At 43.9% G+C, this 16,082-nt stretch overlaps 2 protein-coding genes across 8 annotated transcripts in view; both read left to right on the plus strand.

Annotated features, from left to right (window-relative positions):
- kif21a (kinesin family member 21A) overlaps positions 1–5,681 on the plus strand; it is a 39,854-nt gene extending 34,173 nt beyond the window's left edge. For all 7 annotated transcript variants that reach the window (XM_010897860.5, XM_020040515.3, XM_020040513.3 and 4 more), the window contains 6 exons: positions 45–219; positions 547–711; positions 1,773–1,890; positions 3,359–3,529; positions 3,707–3,906; positions 3,985–5,681. In XM_010897860.5, coding sequence (XP_010896162.4) covers positions 45–219; positions 547–711; positions 1,773–1,890; positions 3,359–3,529; positions 3,707–3,906; positions 3,985–4,078 — 923 coding nt within the window. In that variant the 3' untranslated portion in view covers positions 4,079–5,681. The remainder of the gene's footprint in view (positions 1–44; positions 220–546; positions 712–1,772; positions 1,891–3,358; positions 3,530–3,706; positions 3,907–3,984) is intronic.
- Positions 5,682–8,176: 2,495 nt separating this feature from the next.
- Positions 8,177–16,082, plus strand: part of LOC105026415 (copine-8) — a 35,121-nt gene continuing 27,215 nt past the window's right edge. Inside the window, exons 1-2 of the mRNA XM_010897865.3 lie at positions 8,177–8,497; positions 14,720–14,760. Coding sequence (XP_010896167.1) covers positions 8,403–8,497; positions 14,720–14,760 — 136 coding nt within the window. The 5' untranslated portion in view covers positions 8,177–8,402. The remainder of the gene's footprint in view (positions 8,498–14,719; positions 14,761–16,082) is intronic.

The raw sequence follows: 16,082 nt of genomic DNA on the forward strand, positions 1-16,082 counted from the left end.
AGGGGATTTGAGTGGTTTGGTGAGTGTCCTCCTGTCGCCTCCAGACCGCACGTGTAAGGTGTGGAACCTGGTGACGGGCCAGGAGATCATGTCCCTGGCAGGCCACCCCAACAATGTGGTGTCGGTGCGCTACAGCTCCAGCCTGGTCTTCACCGTCTCTACCTCCTATATCAAGGTCTGGGACATCCGAGACTCCGCCAAGTGCATTCGCACCCTCACGTGAGTGCCGACGCCGCAACCGTGGTAACGCGGAAGCAGTTGTTTTGGGGAGGGGGGGGGGGGGGTTGACTACACAACATGACATGTCTTATGTCACCATTATATGCTTAAAGGGGCCATAATGTGGAATGTTTGCATTGTACAACTACTACATTTAATAGGACTGTTACTTATGTACAATAATCTAATATTTTTGCAGTAATGGTGGAATATGCAGTGTAGCCCAACATTTCCTTACCAGAATTATTTTGGAGGCTGTTATTCAGCTAACTTCCACATGGTCGCCGTAAATTTGAATGGAATAACCAAATCGCATGTCTTCTCCAGGTCTTCTGGTCAGGTGACCCCAGGCGACGCGTGTGTGTCCAGCACCAACCGGACCGTCACCATCCCGGCAGGAGAGAACCAGATCAACCAGATCGCCCTCAACCCCAGCGGCTCTGTCCTGTATGCTGCGGCTGGCAACTCGGTCAGAGTCTGGGACCTCAGAAGGTGTGCATTTTCATGGCTGATCGGTTATAGAGGTTGTCTGTTTCTTGCCTGATCTATTAAAGAGCTTGTCTATTTCCTGGTTGATCTGTTACTGAGTTTCTCTGTTGTCTGGCTAAGCTATGCATAAAAGGGTGTGGTTTATGTATTCCAGACTCTTTTACATATATATACCACACCTTTTATATATACTGTATATACCGCACCCTTTTATATGTACCGTATATACCACACCCTTTTAAATATGCTATATATATCGTACCCTTTTATATATACCGTATATACCGCACCCTTTTATATGTACTGAATATACAGTACCCTTTTATATATACCGTATCCTTTTATATATACTGTATATACCAAACCCTTATTATATATACTGTATATACCGCACCCTTTTGTATATACTGTATATACCGCACCCTTTTACATGTACAGAATATACTGCACCCTTTTATATATACCGTATATACCGCACCCTTTCATATGTACCGAATATACCACACCCTTATATATACCGTATATACTGCACCCTTTTATATATACCGCACCCTTTTATATATACCGCACCCTTTTATATGCACCGTATATACCGCACCCTTTTATATATGCTATATATACCACACCCTTTTATATATACCGTATATACTGCACCCATTTATATGTACTGAATATACCGCACCCTTTTATATATACCGTATCCTTTTATGTATACTGTATATACCGCACCCTTTTATATATACCGTATATACCGCACCCTTTTATATATACCGTATATACCGCACCCTTTTATATGTACCGTATATACCGCACCCTTTTATATGTACCGTATATACCGCACCCTTTTATATGTACCGTATATACCGCACCCTTTTATATATACCGTATATACCGCACCCTTTTATATGTACCGAAGATACCGCACCCTTTTATATGTACCGTATATACCGCACCCTTTTATATACACTATATATACCACACCATTTCATGCAGTATTGCTGAATTCCTTGGGAAAACAATAAAACCTTTTCTTTCTTCTTCTCTTTCCTCTGTCTCTCCTTCAGGTTTGTGTCCACAGGGAAGCTGACTGGTCACCTGGGTCCAGTGATGTGTCTGACCGTGGACCAGAGTGGGAACGGTCAGGATCTGGTCATCAGTGGATCCAAGGACCATTACATCAAGGTGTGTGTTGTTTATTTATGGTGTTAACGTTTCGTTCTGAGACGTTTCTTCTACATGCCGTCTCATGTCTGCATATCCAGTTGTGCTCAAAAGTTTGCATACCATTTGAGAATTGTTAATATATGTACCATTTGTAATGAAAACATGAGTGAGCAGGCAAAACAAATGTATTGTATTTTTTATGAGATTCACAATCAACGGTTGGTCATAACAGAATGTTACAATCATAAAACAAAACATGGCAACAAAGAAAAATATTAACTGACCCCTGTTCAAAAGTCTGCATACCCTTAGTTCTTAATACTGTGTATTGCCCCCTTTAGCGTCAATGACAGTGTGTGGTCTTTTATAATAGTTGTCTATGAGGCCCTGAATTCTTGCAGGTGGTATAGCTGCCCATTCGTCTTGGCAAAATGCCTCCAGGTCATGCAAATTATTTGGTTGTCTTGCATGAAACATATATGTTTGAGATCTCCCCAGAGTGGTTTGATGATATTAAGGTCAGGAGACTGTGATGGCCACTCCAGAACCTCCACCTTTTTCTGCTGTAACCACTGGAGGGTCAACTTGACCTTGTGCTTAGGGTCATTGTCGTGCTGGAGTCCAAGAGTCCAAGAGTGTCCCATGCGCCGCTTTTGTGCTGAAGAATGCAAATTGTCTGCCAGTATTTTCTGAACATGCTTGTGCAATTATCACAAGATTCCCCATGCCTTTAGGGCTCACACATCCCTGAATTTTCCACTTCTTAATAAGGGACTGGCATTTGCAAGGCTTTGGATATCTTTTTATATCCTTTTTACTTACCTTGTTACGCAGGTCTTTTGACAGTTCTTTTCTGCTCCCCATGGCTCAGTATCTAGCCTTCTCAGTGCATCCACTAAGAGCTAACAAACTCATTGACTATTTATATACAGACATTAATTGCAATTTAAAAAGCCACAGGTGTGGGAAATTCACCTTTAATTGAAATTTTCACCTGTGTGTGTCACCTTGTGTGTCTGTAACAAGGCCAAACATTCAAGGGTATGTCAACTTTTGATCAGGGCTATTTGGGTTATTTCTGTTATCATTATGATTTAAAAAGGAACCAAACAACTATGTGATAATAAATGGCTTCATATGATCACTATCCTTAAATAAAAGACACGATCTGTCATATTTTCAAAACCAATGCCAAAATGTAACTACTTCTGCCAGGGTATGCAAATTTATGAGCACAACTGTAAATCAGGCCAGTTTTTGCATTAGTCTCCTGTGCAATGGTAATTAACTGCACTGGAGCTGATGCTCAGCCGTGAATTAGCCTAGCTGATGCTCTGCCGTGAATTAGCCTAGCTGATACTCAGCCGTGAATTAGCCTAGCTGTTGCTCAGCCGTGATTTAGCCTAGCTGATACTCTGCCATGAATTAGCCTAGCTGATGCTCAGCCGTGCGTTAACTAGTATTGTCAATGGGCTGTCTGTCCCAGATGTTTGACGTGACAGAGGGGGCCCTTGGTGCTATCGGCCCCACACACAACTTCGAGCCTCCCCACTACGATGGCATTGAGTCCCTGGTGGTGCAGGGAGACGTCCTCTTCAGCGGCTCCAGGGACAACGGCATTAAGAAGTGGGACCTGGCCCGCAAAGACCTGCTGCAGGTAACAAGACGGGGGAGACAACTGTCACTGACCATTTCATCCAATCAGGCTTTAGGGGAGGTGCTACTGGAAGTGGGAGGGGCACTTAGTTTTTTTTATTTTTTTTATTCTTATAAACCTTTGAATGAGATTGGCTGGAAAAAAAGAGGCTATGCATTGTGTTGTGTGTCCCATCAGCAAGTGCCCAATGCCCACCGCGACTGGGTGTGTGCCCTGGGGGTGGTTCCTGGCTCCCCGGCCCTGCTGAGTGGCTGCAGAGGAGGGGTGCTCAAGCTGTGGCGCACCGACACCCTGGGGGCCCTGGGTGAGCTCAAGGGTCACGAGAGCCCCATCAACGGCATCTCCACCAACAGCAGCCACCTGTTCACAGCATCTGAGTGAGTACCACACACACACACAAAGTAGCCTGGATACAGCCATCGCAGTAACACGTTTTTTTGTCTCCACGATGATAGTGACCGGACAGTGAAGATCTGGCGTGCGCGTGGTGGACTGGACAGCACCTTGGATCCGATGGCGGACGCAGCAGATGAGGCAACCAGTACCTGAACGTGGTTGGGACTCTAACATGGACAATGCCGACTAGCACTTTGACCCCACCCCTAACCTTAGGATCTATGGAAACCACTACCCCAACCTTGCCCCCCACAAACTGTCATTAAGACAGCTGAGCTAGCTCACAATAATGGAACCTGATCTCAGCAGAACTAGCTTTAGTCTTTCTCCAGAGTGAGGGAGATAATATTCTTTGAAAATGCCTCCTTTGGGAAATATATCTACAGTCCAACCTACGTGGCTGTAGCACTTTCTTGTGCAGAATCAACACTATTTTTGCTTGGTAGACATCTTTATGTGTCCGCTAATATTAGTTATATAAGTATTGAGTGAACCCACAAGTCTTATTAACACACACACACACACACATGCACAGTATCAGATGTTACCTGTTAGTCCGGCCTAGGGCTGTTATTGATGAAGAGTGGTCTGGTTATGAGAGGAAGGTACAGATACTGGGGTGGGTTCCTGGGCTCTGTAGCGGGCTACACGACCCGGAACTGGTTCTACCGTGGCACGGCAGACCTTCAGGATTGTGAGCAGAACCACGGTCCCTAACCTCACATCAGTGTGGCTTAACGTGAACTTAGATATCACCGCGCCCCCTTAATGAGTCACTTGCATTTTATGTTCTATTGTTTCTAATTCAGCGCCTGCTTTCCGTCTGCGACCAAATTGTCTAGTACTTTCCCTGTGAACTGGAGGAACAAAGCAGCCATACTCTTGTAACCGCCTCTCTGCTGTTTCCGTTTTTACAATAACTCTGTCAGTACTTGTCATTTCAGTGTATGTAGCCATATAGGACTGTCCTCTTACTCTCTTTGATAAGTTATGAAGTAGCCTTTTGCCCCTGCTGCTAAACGGCTTGCTAACCTTTGATCCATAGAGGGCTTTTGTTTTGGATTCCAGGTGAGGTCCGCCTGGTGACCATAGTTACTTACTGTATATAATAGTGTAAAGTGTGTGGAGAGCAGCCTTTTTCCCTGTGCCTGTACTGTAAGCCTGTCCCAGATCTTGGAAGACTTGGTGTGTAGTGTTCCCACCCGTGTGAAAGTCTCCCTGTACATTTCCACGACCGAACTTGCGATTGTTGTGAGCTGAACTAACTGTCAATTGCTTCATGGGATCTGCTGTCTCCTGGGACTATTGAATGTTTATGCTTGGCAGGACACGTACATGTATGTGCAATTGTAAACAATATTGTGTAAAGAATCAACTGAATATTAGTTTTGTCCATCACCAACATTCACAGGTGAAGTAAGGACCAGGCACTGGTGTAACAGCACTCAATGATTTCAGAGTCTCTTCTCCCGGAACATGCTATGTTTCCATCTGGAATGACACCAGTCGTCAATATAGTGCTCTATGGACCGGGGTCAAAAGGTCGGGCACTATATAGGGAATATGGTGTAATTTCAGAGACAGCCCTGGGATGATTACCTTGTTCTGCTGAAAGGAATTGTACGTACGCAAACCTGTCTTGGATCATCCTCTGAAGTTTGTCTGTCGACGGCAGTCCTGTAAATGGCTGATTCTGTACTGTACCAGTTCTAATCTCAGATGCCTTGTGAAATAAATGTCATCTGTCAAAAACCTACCGCTGCCTCGTGTGTGTGTGGTCACCTGGGTCTGTTCCGGTTGAAGAGGGGGGGTGCTTTGAAGAACCCGAGGTTATTGCGTGTCAGGGAACAGCCCTGAGTGATGAGCCTACTATAGTACAGCTATAATCACCTGACCAGATAGGGAAAAGCAAGGTTTTTGTCCTTGGAGTGTTCACCCACATTAACAGTTGCGCTCACTCAATAGCAAACGGGAAGTTGGGCAAATAGGCATGTTCTAAAAAGTTACCAAGTCCGTCCACTGGATGGCAGTGGTGTAATCCGTTATTAAATAAGGCTTGTGAATGGATAGCTGAATACTGGGTCACAACACATGGTAGTACAAGAGGCAAGACCGCCTTGAGGATATGTCCCAAACGACATCCTATCCACAATAAAGGGCACTACATCTGAAAAGGGCCCTGTGGAAATGATTGTACTAGGGAATAGTGTGAAATTTGGTTTCCACAATAGATGTCTCTCTAGGCACCCTTGGTGACATAATCTGATGGCCCCTTCTAATGACCTTGTTGCTTACAATACGTTATTGGAAAACAGACAGGTGTATCCCATCTCTTATAACTAATCTTGGTACTCCTAACTAAATATAAGACTGTTTTCTAAATATTGATGTAATAATTGAAAACCTAAACTAGGTTAGAATAAAAATTTGGCATAAAAATAACTGAATGAAGAAATCTTTTTGCACAGAGGTATACGTCTAGGAAATCCATCCCAAATTTTTTGGGAAATGTTTGTAGCAAACAGAATTTATGATATGAAACTTGGGTCGCTGAATTGACATTACCGTGTCTTCGTTTTTAGCCCTTTGCAATAGAACACATGAAATTGTATTGTAAATTATTTAATAGCTGTGGGGATTCTCGTGATGATTTCATGTTTCATTTAATTTTTTTCTGTAGATGGTCCTATCAAATAGAACACATTGGTAGGCTACTATGCGTTGTTGACCATTTAACCTCTTTAAAAAAAAATATTCAATGTAATTATATACTTTAATATATTTTCTTTTAAATGTAGGATTATTTGTATCAATATGCAATGTTTTACTAATTGTTACAAATGTTTTTTTCGTAATGATCTGTTTAAAGTAACTATATGCTTGTAAAAAAAAACTGATTTCTTAGCGTAGCTAAGCACTATGGTAGGAATTCACTTTGCTAAATGCAGATAAGAATGCAAAACAGTGCAAGTATCACAATCTTGTCAGACGGCGCCGAGGCTCCAGCAACGGGCGGCAAGAATCGGGAAATCGCACCACAGTGAAGGAAAAAGACGAATAACGGGCGACAGACACCGGATCCGTGGAAAATAGGTGCCGGAACAAACTGAGCAAAATCTGAGCGGTGCCGGATCCTGTTCCAAATGTAACACTGCAACAGGGACTCCATCTACTCCATATGTCCTATTTGATCAAATCGGGCATTTACATTAAAAAAAAGTTCAATACAGGTGTACTGAAGTCACAGTCTTGAGTTAGCTTTTCTGTCCAAAGGCAGTCTTGCAGTTTGAATGTGGATGCACCTGATCGCTGTCCACTGTTATGTGGTGCTGAATTGGGAGGTTTTTAGCCTTTTATTGTCTGCTATTGCGCTGCGGTTGTGCTGCATTCGTGTTGATTGCTCCATTTACTGATTGAAGCTGCCGGAGCAACATACATGCTCAACCCCCCCTCCAACTGCCCCATCGCTCAGCCAGTCCCGGTACCTCTATTCCCACCAGATCCTTCTCTCGCGCGCGCTCCAATGAGTACCCGGACCTCCAGATATACAAACGAAGCACTACCCTGTTTCTTAGTCCCTGTACCCGGTAGGTTTTAAACGAGGCCTGTTAGGCCTATAACACGTTTTGGCAATCAGCTTTTAGACACATTGACTAAAACGAACATTCTGGCAAAAACTATTAAGTCATTTCACGCAGGTGTTCTTATTTTAGCTCACTGGGCTAGAAATCAATCAGTCACTTCATAACTGAGTGATTTGCTCAGGTGGTATTTTCTCACATGGTTTTGGTGCGGCTGTCTGCATCACTTTCATCGCTGTCAAACCCCAAGAGCAGATAACTGTTTGCATGCTGTAACGCAATAGGATAAATTCAACCTCACAAAGCCTATTTTGAGACGAATCGAGGTTGACAAAGGACACCCTAATGTCTAACAGGATATCGTATTTTGTTTTATATGTCTCTTATATGTCCTAACTGCATGTGGCAGTGAAAACCAGCTGGCTTATGATGCTCCTGTTTTATCATTGAAATGTGTTTCGCCGCTTTTTTATTTGGGTTGTCTTATCTTACAGAAAATATATCCAAAGCAGATACATCAGGCTACAATGATTGGACAACAAATCCACTAATTTGTTTAGACTTGCTAAGGTGGCCATTTGCACAGAATTTACCTAGGATATTTGCGTTATCTTATTTAATTGTGTATTTTACTGAGATCTGCAAGCCTAGGGCTTCACTCCTCGCTGGTTTCCTGACCCATGCACTTCAACGGTTATGGTAGGCTTCTACCTCACACTTGGCTCTGCATACTAGCAGGAGGTTAATCTTTCAACTGTCACACTGACGCTGGGCTATTGTGAGGCGCGACGCTCCTCTTATAGTCTCATACAACCGCGACCCTAAACACCGTTTTTAACGGTTAGTTCTTTCATTTACGCCACCGAAGAAGAACCGTTTAATTGGAGATTTGGACGATGAGTAGTTTTATGAATATGGCATGTATTGGAGACTTCGACCCGTTCACAGCTAGCATTCCCGCCACCAAAGTTGAGCTCACGGTTTCTTGCAGGTGAGTAGACTGGGTGTTTCATCCTTCCTTTGTGTTGTTGTCAAGTGTGTAACGGAATGCTAGCGATTAAAGATTGTGGAACCCGTGTTTATGTTTGATGAAGTGCAAAATGTGAATTATTGAAGCATTCTAGCGCTAGAAAGCAATCAGTTTATACAGTCATATAGCATGTGATACTGCTTTTAAAGCGCTACAAATTATGTATTTATATTTAATGAAAAACCACCATTATCTTGGTCAAATTCATTTTTGGCTTATCAGTTAAATTTTAGGGATGGTTCAATTAAGTTTATGCTGTGTGACAACAGTGCGTGCGTGATTGATTTTAGATAACAGCTCTTGCATGTCTCGTAGGTGCCCAATTAATTAAACAAGCCGCTGTCAGGAAAATATTTGCTTCTAACTAAAAGATAGTTTATGGATGCTTTAAATGCATCTCCCCGGAGAAATGTGACTTCCAGACAAATGCAACTCGCGAGCCGCAGCTGGCTGGCTCCGGCTTAGTGTTTCGAAAGTGCCACGCGCCTTTGTCAGCCTGGGGTCTTTGCAGAGTTACTATTACCAGAGAGAGGTGAACCTCCAAAGCTGGTCGGTCACACACGCGCGTGCGTGCACACACGCACTTATGCGAGAGAGGAAGAGAATCTCCCAGTGGGAATATCTACGGGTTTCACACTGACATAGATAGAACAGCTTAGAGATTCGATGTCCACTGTCTTATAGCCTACTTAACTTAAAAAATAATCCTATTCCATCACGGTACTGTAGCTTCAGTGTGTCATTACTTGTTTCAATAGCTGCAAAACCCCTAGATCTCCCCTTTCAGTGTGTCTGTTTAAACAAAACAAATCCTTTAACTTGTCTCTATCTGTTATGAGGTCAGCTATATGTTGTGAGGTCAGCTGTATAGAAAGGATAGATGGTTAGGGGGTTGTTTCAGATGTAAAAATAAAATAAAGGGACGGAGATGTTCTATGTGTGACAGTGGGGCTTGTGACTTGGTCCGTTATCCTATGAGAAATCATTTGGGGGTTTCCTTACTCGAGGTCCTTCAAGAAAACCCTTTAGTCACTAAGCCCCAATTAATCTGGATGCCGTGCTAGTTTATGTGGAGCAGCACTGATCTGACACATTGATTAACTCAGACCCAATATTTTACCCAATGTCAGTGGGGAACATCTCTTCACATGCCAGTGACTCAGTGACAATGTTGTCTGTCCCAAATGGCGCCCTTGCTTTGATGAGAAGTGATGCACTGGATACGGACAGGGTTCCATTTTATAAGCTTTCTCATAGTTGATTGATGATGGACTATCACTCTTTAACAGTTGCCAGTACGTTCAGTGATCCGCTGTCTTGATATGTGCTCTGGAGGCGTTGTGTTTTAATGGTCTTTTAGATGGACAGATTGGTCTTTTTAGATGGACAAGTTTTCTTAAGTGTCACAGGCCCCCTCAGGTCTATCCACTTTCAAAACGATTTTTTTTTTTTCGAAGATAAGAAACTGTTTCCTTTATACACTATTAATATGAAAGATGTTGAGTTTGTCTGGCAGTGGCCCCTTCAAAACAATTAGTCCACTAAGTCTCCGAGAGGGAATTTGAAAGAGTCCATTGGAAGTATGGGTTAGGCGGGACAGAGAATCTGTCATCTTCCCGGTCCTCACGGCAGGAGGGAGACGGACATTATAAGGAGACCTTTGGACACATATGAGGCAGAGAGGATATGAAAGGGTGTCCTATTGAAGAGTTGATGTGTTGTCATGTGTCTATATTGAGCTGTGACAGCAACCTGCTGGGACTTGACTTTAGAGGAGTGGAGCCGGGTCGAAGTGTCACTGTGGGTAGGTGTCAATGAATAGAGTCACTGTCTCCTATTAAACTATGTGTGTCGATTGAACTCTTCACATATTTAGGCTGCAGATCGGAAAACTCTGTTTTACAGTGGTCATTTATATACTTTCTTCAGGTTTAGGTTCAGGAAGGAACCAATCTTTGTGTAAATAGTTCTTCATTTGCTCAGCAAAAGCAGGCTGCCTCGGGGCCGGCTCTGAAAGCAGTGGTCTTGACAGTAGGTTTAATTGCTCAAAGTGGTGTGTTTCACCCTCTCTGCAGACCAATTTCCAATCATACATTGACTTTCGGAGGTGCCAGATGTGTCTTGGGGTGTTCCCAACAACCATTTATTTGACAGTAGTAGTGGGGCCTTCTTCTGGAAGGGCTGTGATTTGTCATGGGGTGCCAAGTCCCCTTGGTTCTGTTGTAATTCCAGACCTGTCTGTGATGTTGTCGAGCTGTAGTCAGCCATTAACAAGACTGCAGGGAGTAATGTGAAGGCCACAGGAGGTTAAATGGTCTGGGGTCCTGGCTTCTGCAGAGGCCTGAACGGTAACTAATCGTAGAAGACAAAAGCCACAGTAAGAGAGCATGAAGCATTCACGTCAGGTGGGCCACGCTGTTCCTTGCGGGACAGGTGATGGTGCCCAAGGCTCAGCCCCTCAGGGTGGGTGAAAGTGGTTTCCAGGGTAACGATGGAGGGGCAGGACTACGAGGTGGTGTGAGCTGTTCCATGCCAAGGCTTCACCCCTGGGGGACTGACTGACTAGCTACGTTAATGAGCTTTTGAAAAGAGCTGTTTAATTAAAGCTCCGCCGGCGCCACTGACTGTAACTAGTTAGTTGAGAAGGAGGACAGTTGGCAATTCCATGATTTTCACATATTGGTTGGCAGTTACGTCTCTCTGTTTCTGTCTGTCTTTGACTAGCTCTTGAATTTTCACTGCGCCAGTTTTTCTAAATTGCTTCCAGAATACCCCCTTGGGTTGTGTCCTATAATTCTTGTTTATGTTGATTATTAGAATGTGGAACCAGTTCTTAGACTTATTATTAGCTTGAAGTTCTAATTTCAAAAACAAATTCCCCATCTGTAAGGATTGGAGATAGTTCTGAGATTTCTCAGTTCCCCTCATCCTTTTCTTGCTTTCAATAAACCGTTGATCCATACGCCACCTTAAGTCTGTTTTAGACCCAGAAGATTCACCTCACTGATCACATCCCCAGAGACATGGTTTAGTGTTGCTTACATGAACCTGGTCTGGTGTTGTCAGGCGGTGTTGACATTATCTTGGTCTAGTTTTGTAAGTTTTTATTGATCTTTGTCTAGTGTTGTCAGTGTTTACGGTACATGATCTTGGTCTAGTGTTGTCAGGAAGTGTTGACAGGATCCTGGTTTAGTGTTGTGAGGCGGTGTTTATATGATTTTGGTTGAGTGTTTTCAGGCATTGTTGTCATGATCTCGGTCTAGTATTTTCAGGCATTGATAGCATGATCTTGGTCTAGTGTTTTCAGGCGTTGTTGGGATGATCTTGATCTAATGTTGTCAGGTGTTGTTTACATGATCTTGGTCTAGTGTTTTCAGGCAGTGTTGACATGGTCTTGGTCTGGTGTTGTCAGGCGGTGTTGACATGATCTTGGTCTGGTGTTTTCAGGCGGTGTTGACATGATCTTGGTCTGGTGTTGTCAGGCGGTGTTGACATGATCTTGGTCTGGTGTTGTCAGGCGGTGTTGACATGATCTTTGTCTGGTGTTGTCAGGCGGTGTTGACATGGTCTTGGTCTGGTGTTGTCAGGCGGTGTTGACATTATCTTGGTATGGTGTTGTCAGGCGCTGTTGACATGATCTTGGTCTGGTGTTGTCAGGCACTGTACTCAATACGCCAGAGTAGCCTGTTTTCTACAAGTAAGACAGAGACCCTGTGAAGACCATAAACATCTGGGCAGAAGCTTCAGGATCCTCCATCCTTACCACGGTTGATTAAACATACAGATTAAATATCCGAACCGCAGACTGCAATAATTCCGCTAGTGTACAATGGACTGCAAAAACATTGAATGGAAAATGAGTGTGCAGGCTACCTCTAAAGGAGAGGTTTTAAAGGACGAAAGGGGAGTTTTGCAGTTTAGCCGCTGTTGAAATTAAAGGTCTTACTCATTCTTCAGTGATTCTCAATGTTCATGTGCAGTTCATGTGCAGTCTCTGCCTCTGCCAGATTCTCTGAAAGTCTTATCAGACTTCAGCTTGTAATCTATAGCTTCTTCCAGTGAGGTTTTAATGGGTTTCTGAGTAAGGATTTGGCTTCTCTGGGAGGCAGATTGATATCATTAATAAAAAAAAAAGTAACATTAAATGATCGAACTATACACCTTTGTTCCAATTTCTTTATGTCCAATTTGTAATTTCTTTCAACAAAGGTTTGGGGATAGTCAACATGTGTCCTTTACACACAACCCGCCAATTAGCCATTCTGCCTATTTCTCTGAAAGCGACTCCCAAAGGTTTGGCAGAGTCAACGTGCGTCTTTGAATGTAGCCCGCCAATTAGATGTTCTGTTTCTTCCCACACATTTATGCCAAGACCAAAGCTAACTACAAAGTACTGCTGTAAAAGGCTGCTTCACTCGGGAGCCCCCTACCTTAGCCTCTCAAAGGAAGTCATCATATATGCTAAACGCATGATGTTTGGTGTCATCTAGATACTGATGCTGATGACAGTTCATTCGGATGTGGTTCTGGGATGTGCCAGTAACTGTTGAGATTATATGGGTGATGATTCCTTCCACTCACAATTTATTGATGTTTTATTCGATATGATGGCCTTGCCTTACTGCAACACTCCCCAGCAGGCTCAGGACAGAGGAAGATCGAGGTGTGTCCTCCAATACACACGCCATTCTGCTTCTTATCACACACATTTGAACTCTTGACCGCAAGGACCCAACTGTACTGCGAAAACATTGCTTAGAAACATTACGCCATTCGGCAGCCTGTCTGCTTGTAAATGTTTGATGACTGGCGAGGAGGATTTCTGTCCAGCACACCTGGAAGTCTTGGGCTGCCTGTGGTGGAAAGGACTGTTTCCCCTGAATGACCGGCCAGGTAGAGGCACGGAGCAGACACATTTGAATGTTTTTCCTGTGAAGCAGAACTGGTTTGGCATTTTAAACCTCTCAGAACTTCACACACACAGACACACACGTTCTCCCAGAGCTGTCCATTTGCTACAAGCGTTCGATGTGAACAGCTCATCATCCGTTCTGTATGGTTTAAGGCAACTAAGGGACTAGTGGTCGGAGACAGGCAGTGTGATGCATGCTGGGATACCATGCAGGGCATGCTGGGATCAGCACAACATGGCCAACTGATACAGATGCATCACTAACGATCAAACTCCACCAGGCTGCTTGTGTCAGACGCTGTTTTGTGCCTATAGCTGGCGGCGGCGCGAGAATCGAACGCCATCCCATTTTTCTGCTCCTCCGCCTCATTTTCACTCTCTTTGCTTTACTTAACCCTCTCTCTCTCTGTCTCACTCTTATTGCCTGTCTATGGTTCAGTATATAATTGCCTGATGGACAGACATTTTTCTAATAGCCTCTTTAAACTCAGTTTTTCACAGCTCTGAGCTTCACCAAAACAGGGCATGAAAGGTTGATGGGTTTTAATGTATGATCTGGCAGGAATTCAAGCGGTGAGGAAATGTAAAAAAACAAAAAACGATTTCCTGCGTTCAAATGTGGACTCATTCATCACAATTACAGACCAACCCTACTGCTGCTGCTAACATATCCCTTACGCCATATGCTTACACACTCTCACACTCACACACACACACACACGCGCGCACATACGCTGACACAGACACACTGCTAATGAGGCGTGCTGGGACACCCCACCCACTGACTCTGGTGTTTCTCTTAGCCTCGTAGATTTCTTCTCAGTCTCTGATGCAGTGTTGTGATTTTGTTGACCTGCTGGTGTGTTATTTTGTTGATTTGTCATGTAATTGTGGCGGTGGTGGTGTGACGAGGTGTTGTTCTGTTTGGATATGTTGTTGTTTCATCGTGTGGTTTCGTTGTTGTGGTGCGGTGCATATTTAATTCTACCCCATGCTTGTGAACAGTTGGGTATCTCACTGGAGCATGGTGTCTGTTGGTTGATGAGAGATCCTGGGCGTTATTCCTTGTCTTTCAGAACTGGTGTAATGTACATTTTATGACTTATTGAGTCTATTACAGAAGTGTCAGAAATGCTAATTAAGAAAATGTCTTTTTTGAAAAATGAACAAACGGGAGAAATGGCTGTAATGGTTGCACATAATAATGGGGGGGAAACGTCAATAATAACATCTTTAACAAATATTGTCGGTTTCTTTTCTTTCTTTTACAGAAATCTCCTGGACAGAGACACATTCTCCAAATCAGACCCAAGTAAGAGTATTTCCTATACACAAACACAGATGCACGTGTGCGCACACACAAGTGACACACACTGTTTTTTATATCCTTGTTTTGACTAGAATAATTACCCTAACCTTAACCTAACCCTAAACCTAACCTAACTGCACCTAATGAATAAACCTTAAAGTAACCCTAATTCGAACTCTGGCCAAATTCTACCCCAAACCTGACCCTGAGTATTTTTAGTCAGGACTAGTCAACAAAATCCTGTGGGTGCTGATTTATCAGAGATTACTATGTTTCTGAAAACATATAGTGCCTACAAGTAAACATAGCCCAGAATCGCTCACTGTCTCTCTCTCGCTGTCTCTCTCACACCCACTGTCTCTCTCTCTCTCTTAAACACACTCACTGTCTCTCTCTTTCTCTCTTTCTCTTCCCTGTGAATCAGTAGACATTTGCATATGTCAGAGGTCGTATTCATCATTGTGATCTCAGCTCTCTCTCTCTCTGCCTGACAGACTAGAAACAGACTGTCTTCATGTAAACCAGCCATTGCCCTGCTACTGGTCGCACAAACCTTACATGTTAGATACAGATTTCAGAAAGACGATGCAATTCTGACAGTGTTTTCGGGATGGTTGTGACCTTAACCGGCCTCTCACAGACCGGAAGCCTTCTGCACAATTCAGGTAGAGAGGCAGTTGGAGTTACACACGCACACACGCAAGAATGCAGGCCCGCCCACACACACACACACACACACACACACACACACACACACACACACTCTCCTCTGTTATCAGAAGAGAGTGCCCATAAAGCAGAAGCCACTTGGACCAGAGATGTTGCAGTAGAGGTGGTTGGTGCTGGTGAGGAGGAAGGCTGTCTGCAGGGCCTGCTGGTTGCTCTCTGTGTTTATCTGAGGAGGCACTTGTGCTGCGTCCATGTCTGTGCTATGCTGACGGTACTGGCTCAAGTCACAGTGCATTAGACCTCCTCAGTACAGCAGGCCAGGGGGGCCTACACACACACACGCACACACACACACCCTCGCACACTCACACACTCCCTCGCGCACACTTGCACACAGGTGTGTGTGTGTGTGTGTGTGTGCGTGCCCATGCCTATCAGAATACATGTGTGTAGCCTTTTACGATGCATGTTCCAACCTGATACATGAAGACCCCATGCAGAGCCAGCTTTGGTTAGCAGAAGACAGGCATTCTGTGCATTCGGACAACACTAACCTCTACACAACAGCTTTAAATACATGTTGCAACATGTGCACGTCAACAGCTAGCCCTCTCAGCAAACAAACAGACAGATATTTTTCCCTCTTGGTAATCTAG

Source organism: Esox lucius, chromosome 19 (genome assembly GCF_011004845.1).
Source record: "Esox lucius isolate fEsoLuc1 chromosome 19, fEsoLuc1.pri, whole genome shotgun sequence".
NCBI classification, from domain to species: domain Eukaryota; kingdom Metazoa; phylum Chordata; class Actinopteri; order Esociformes; family Esocidae; genus Esox; species Esox lucius.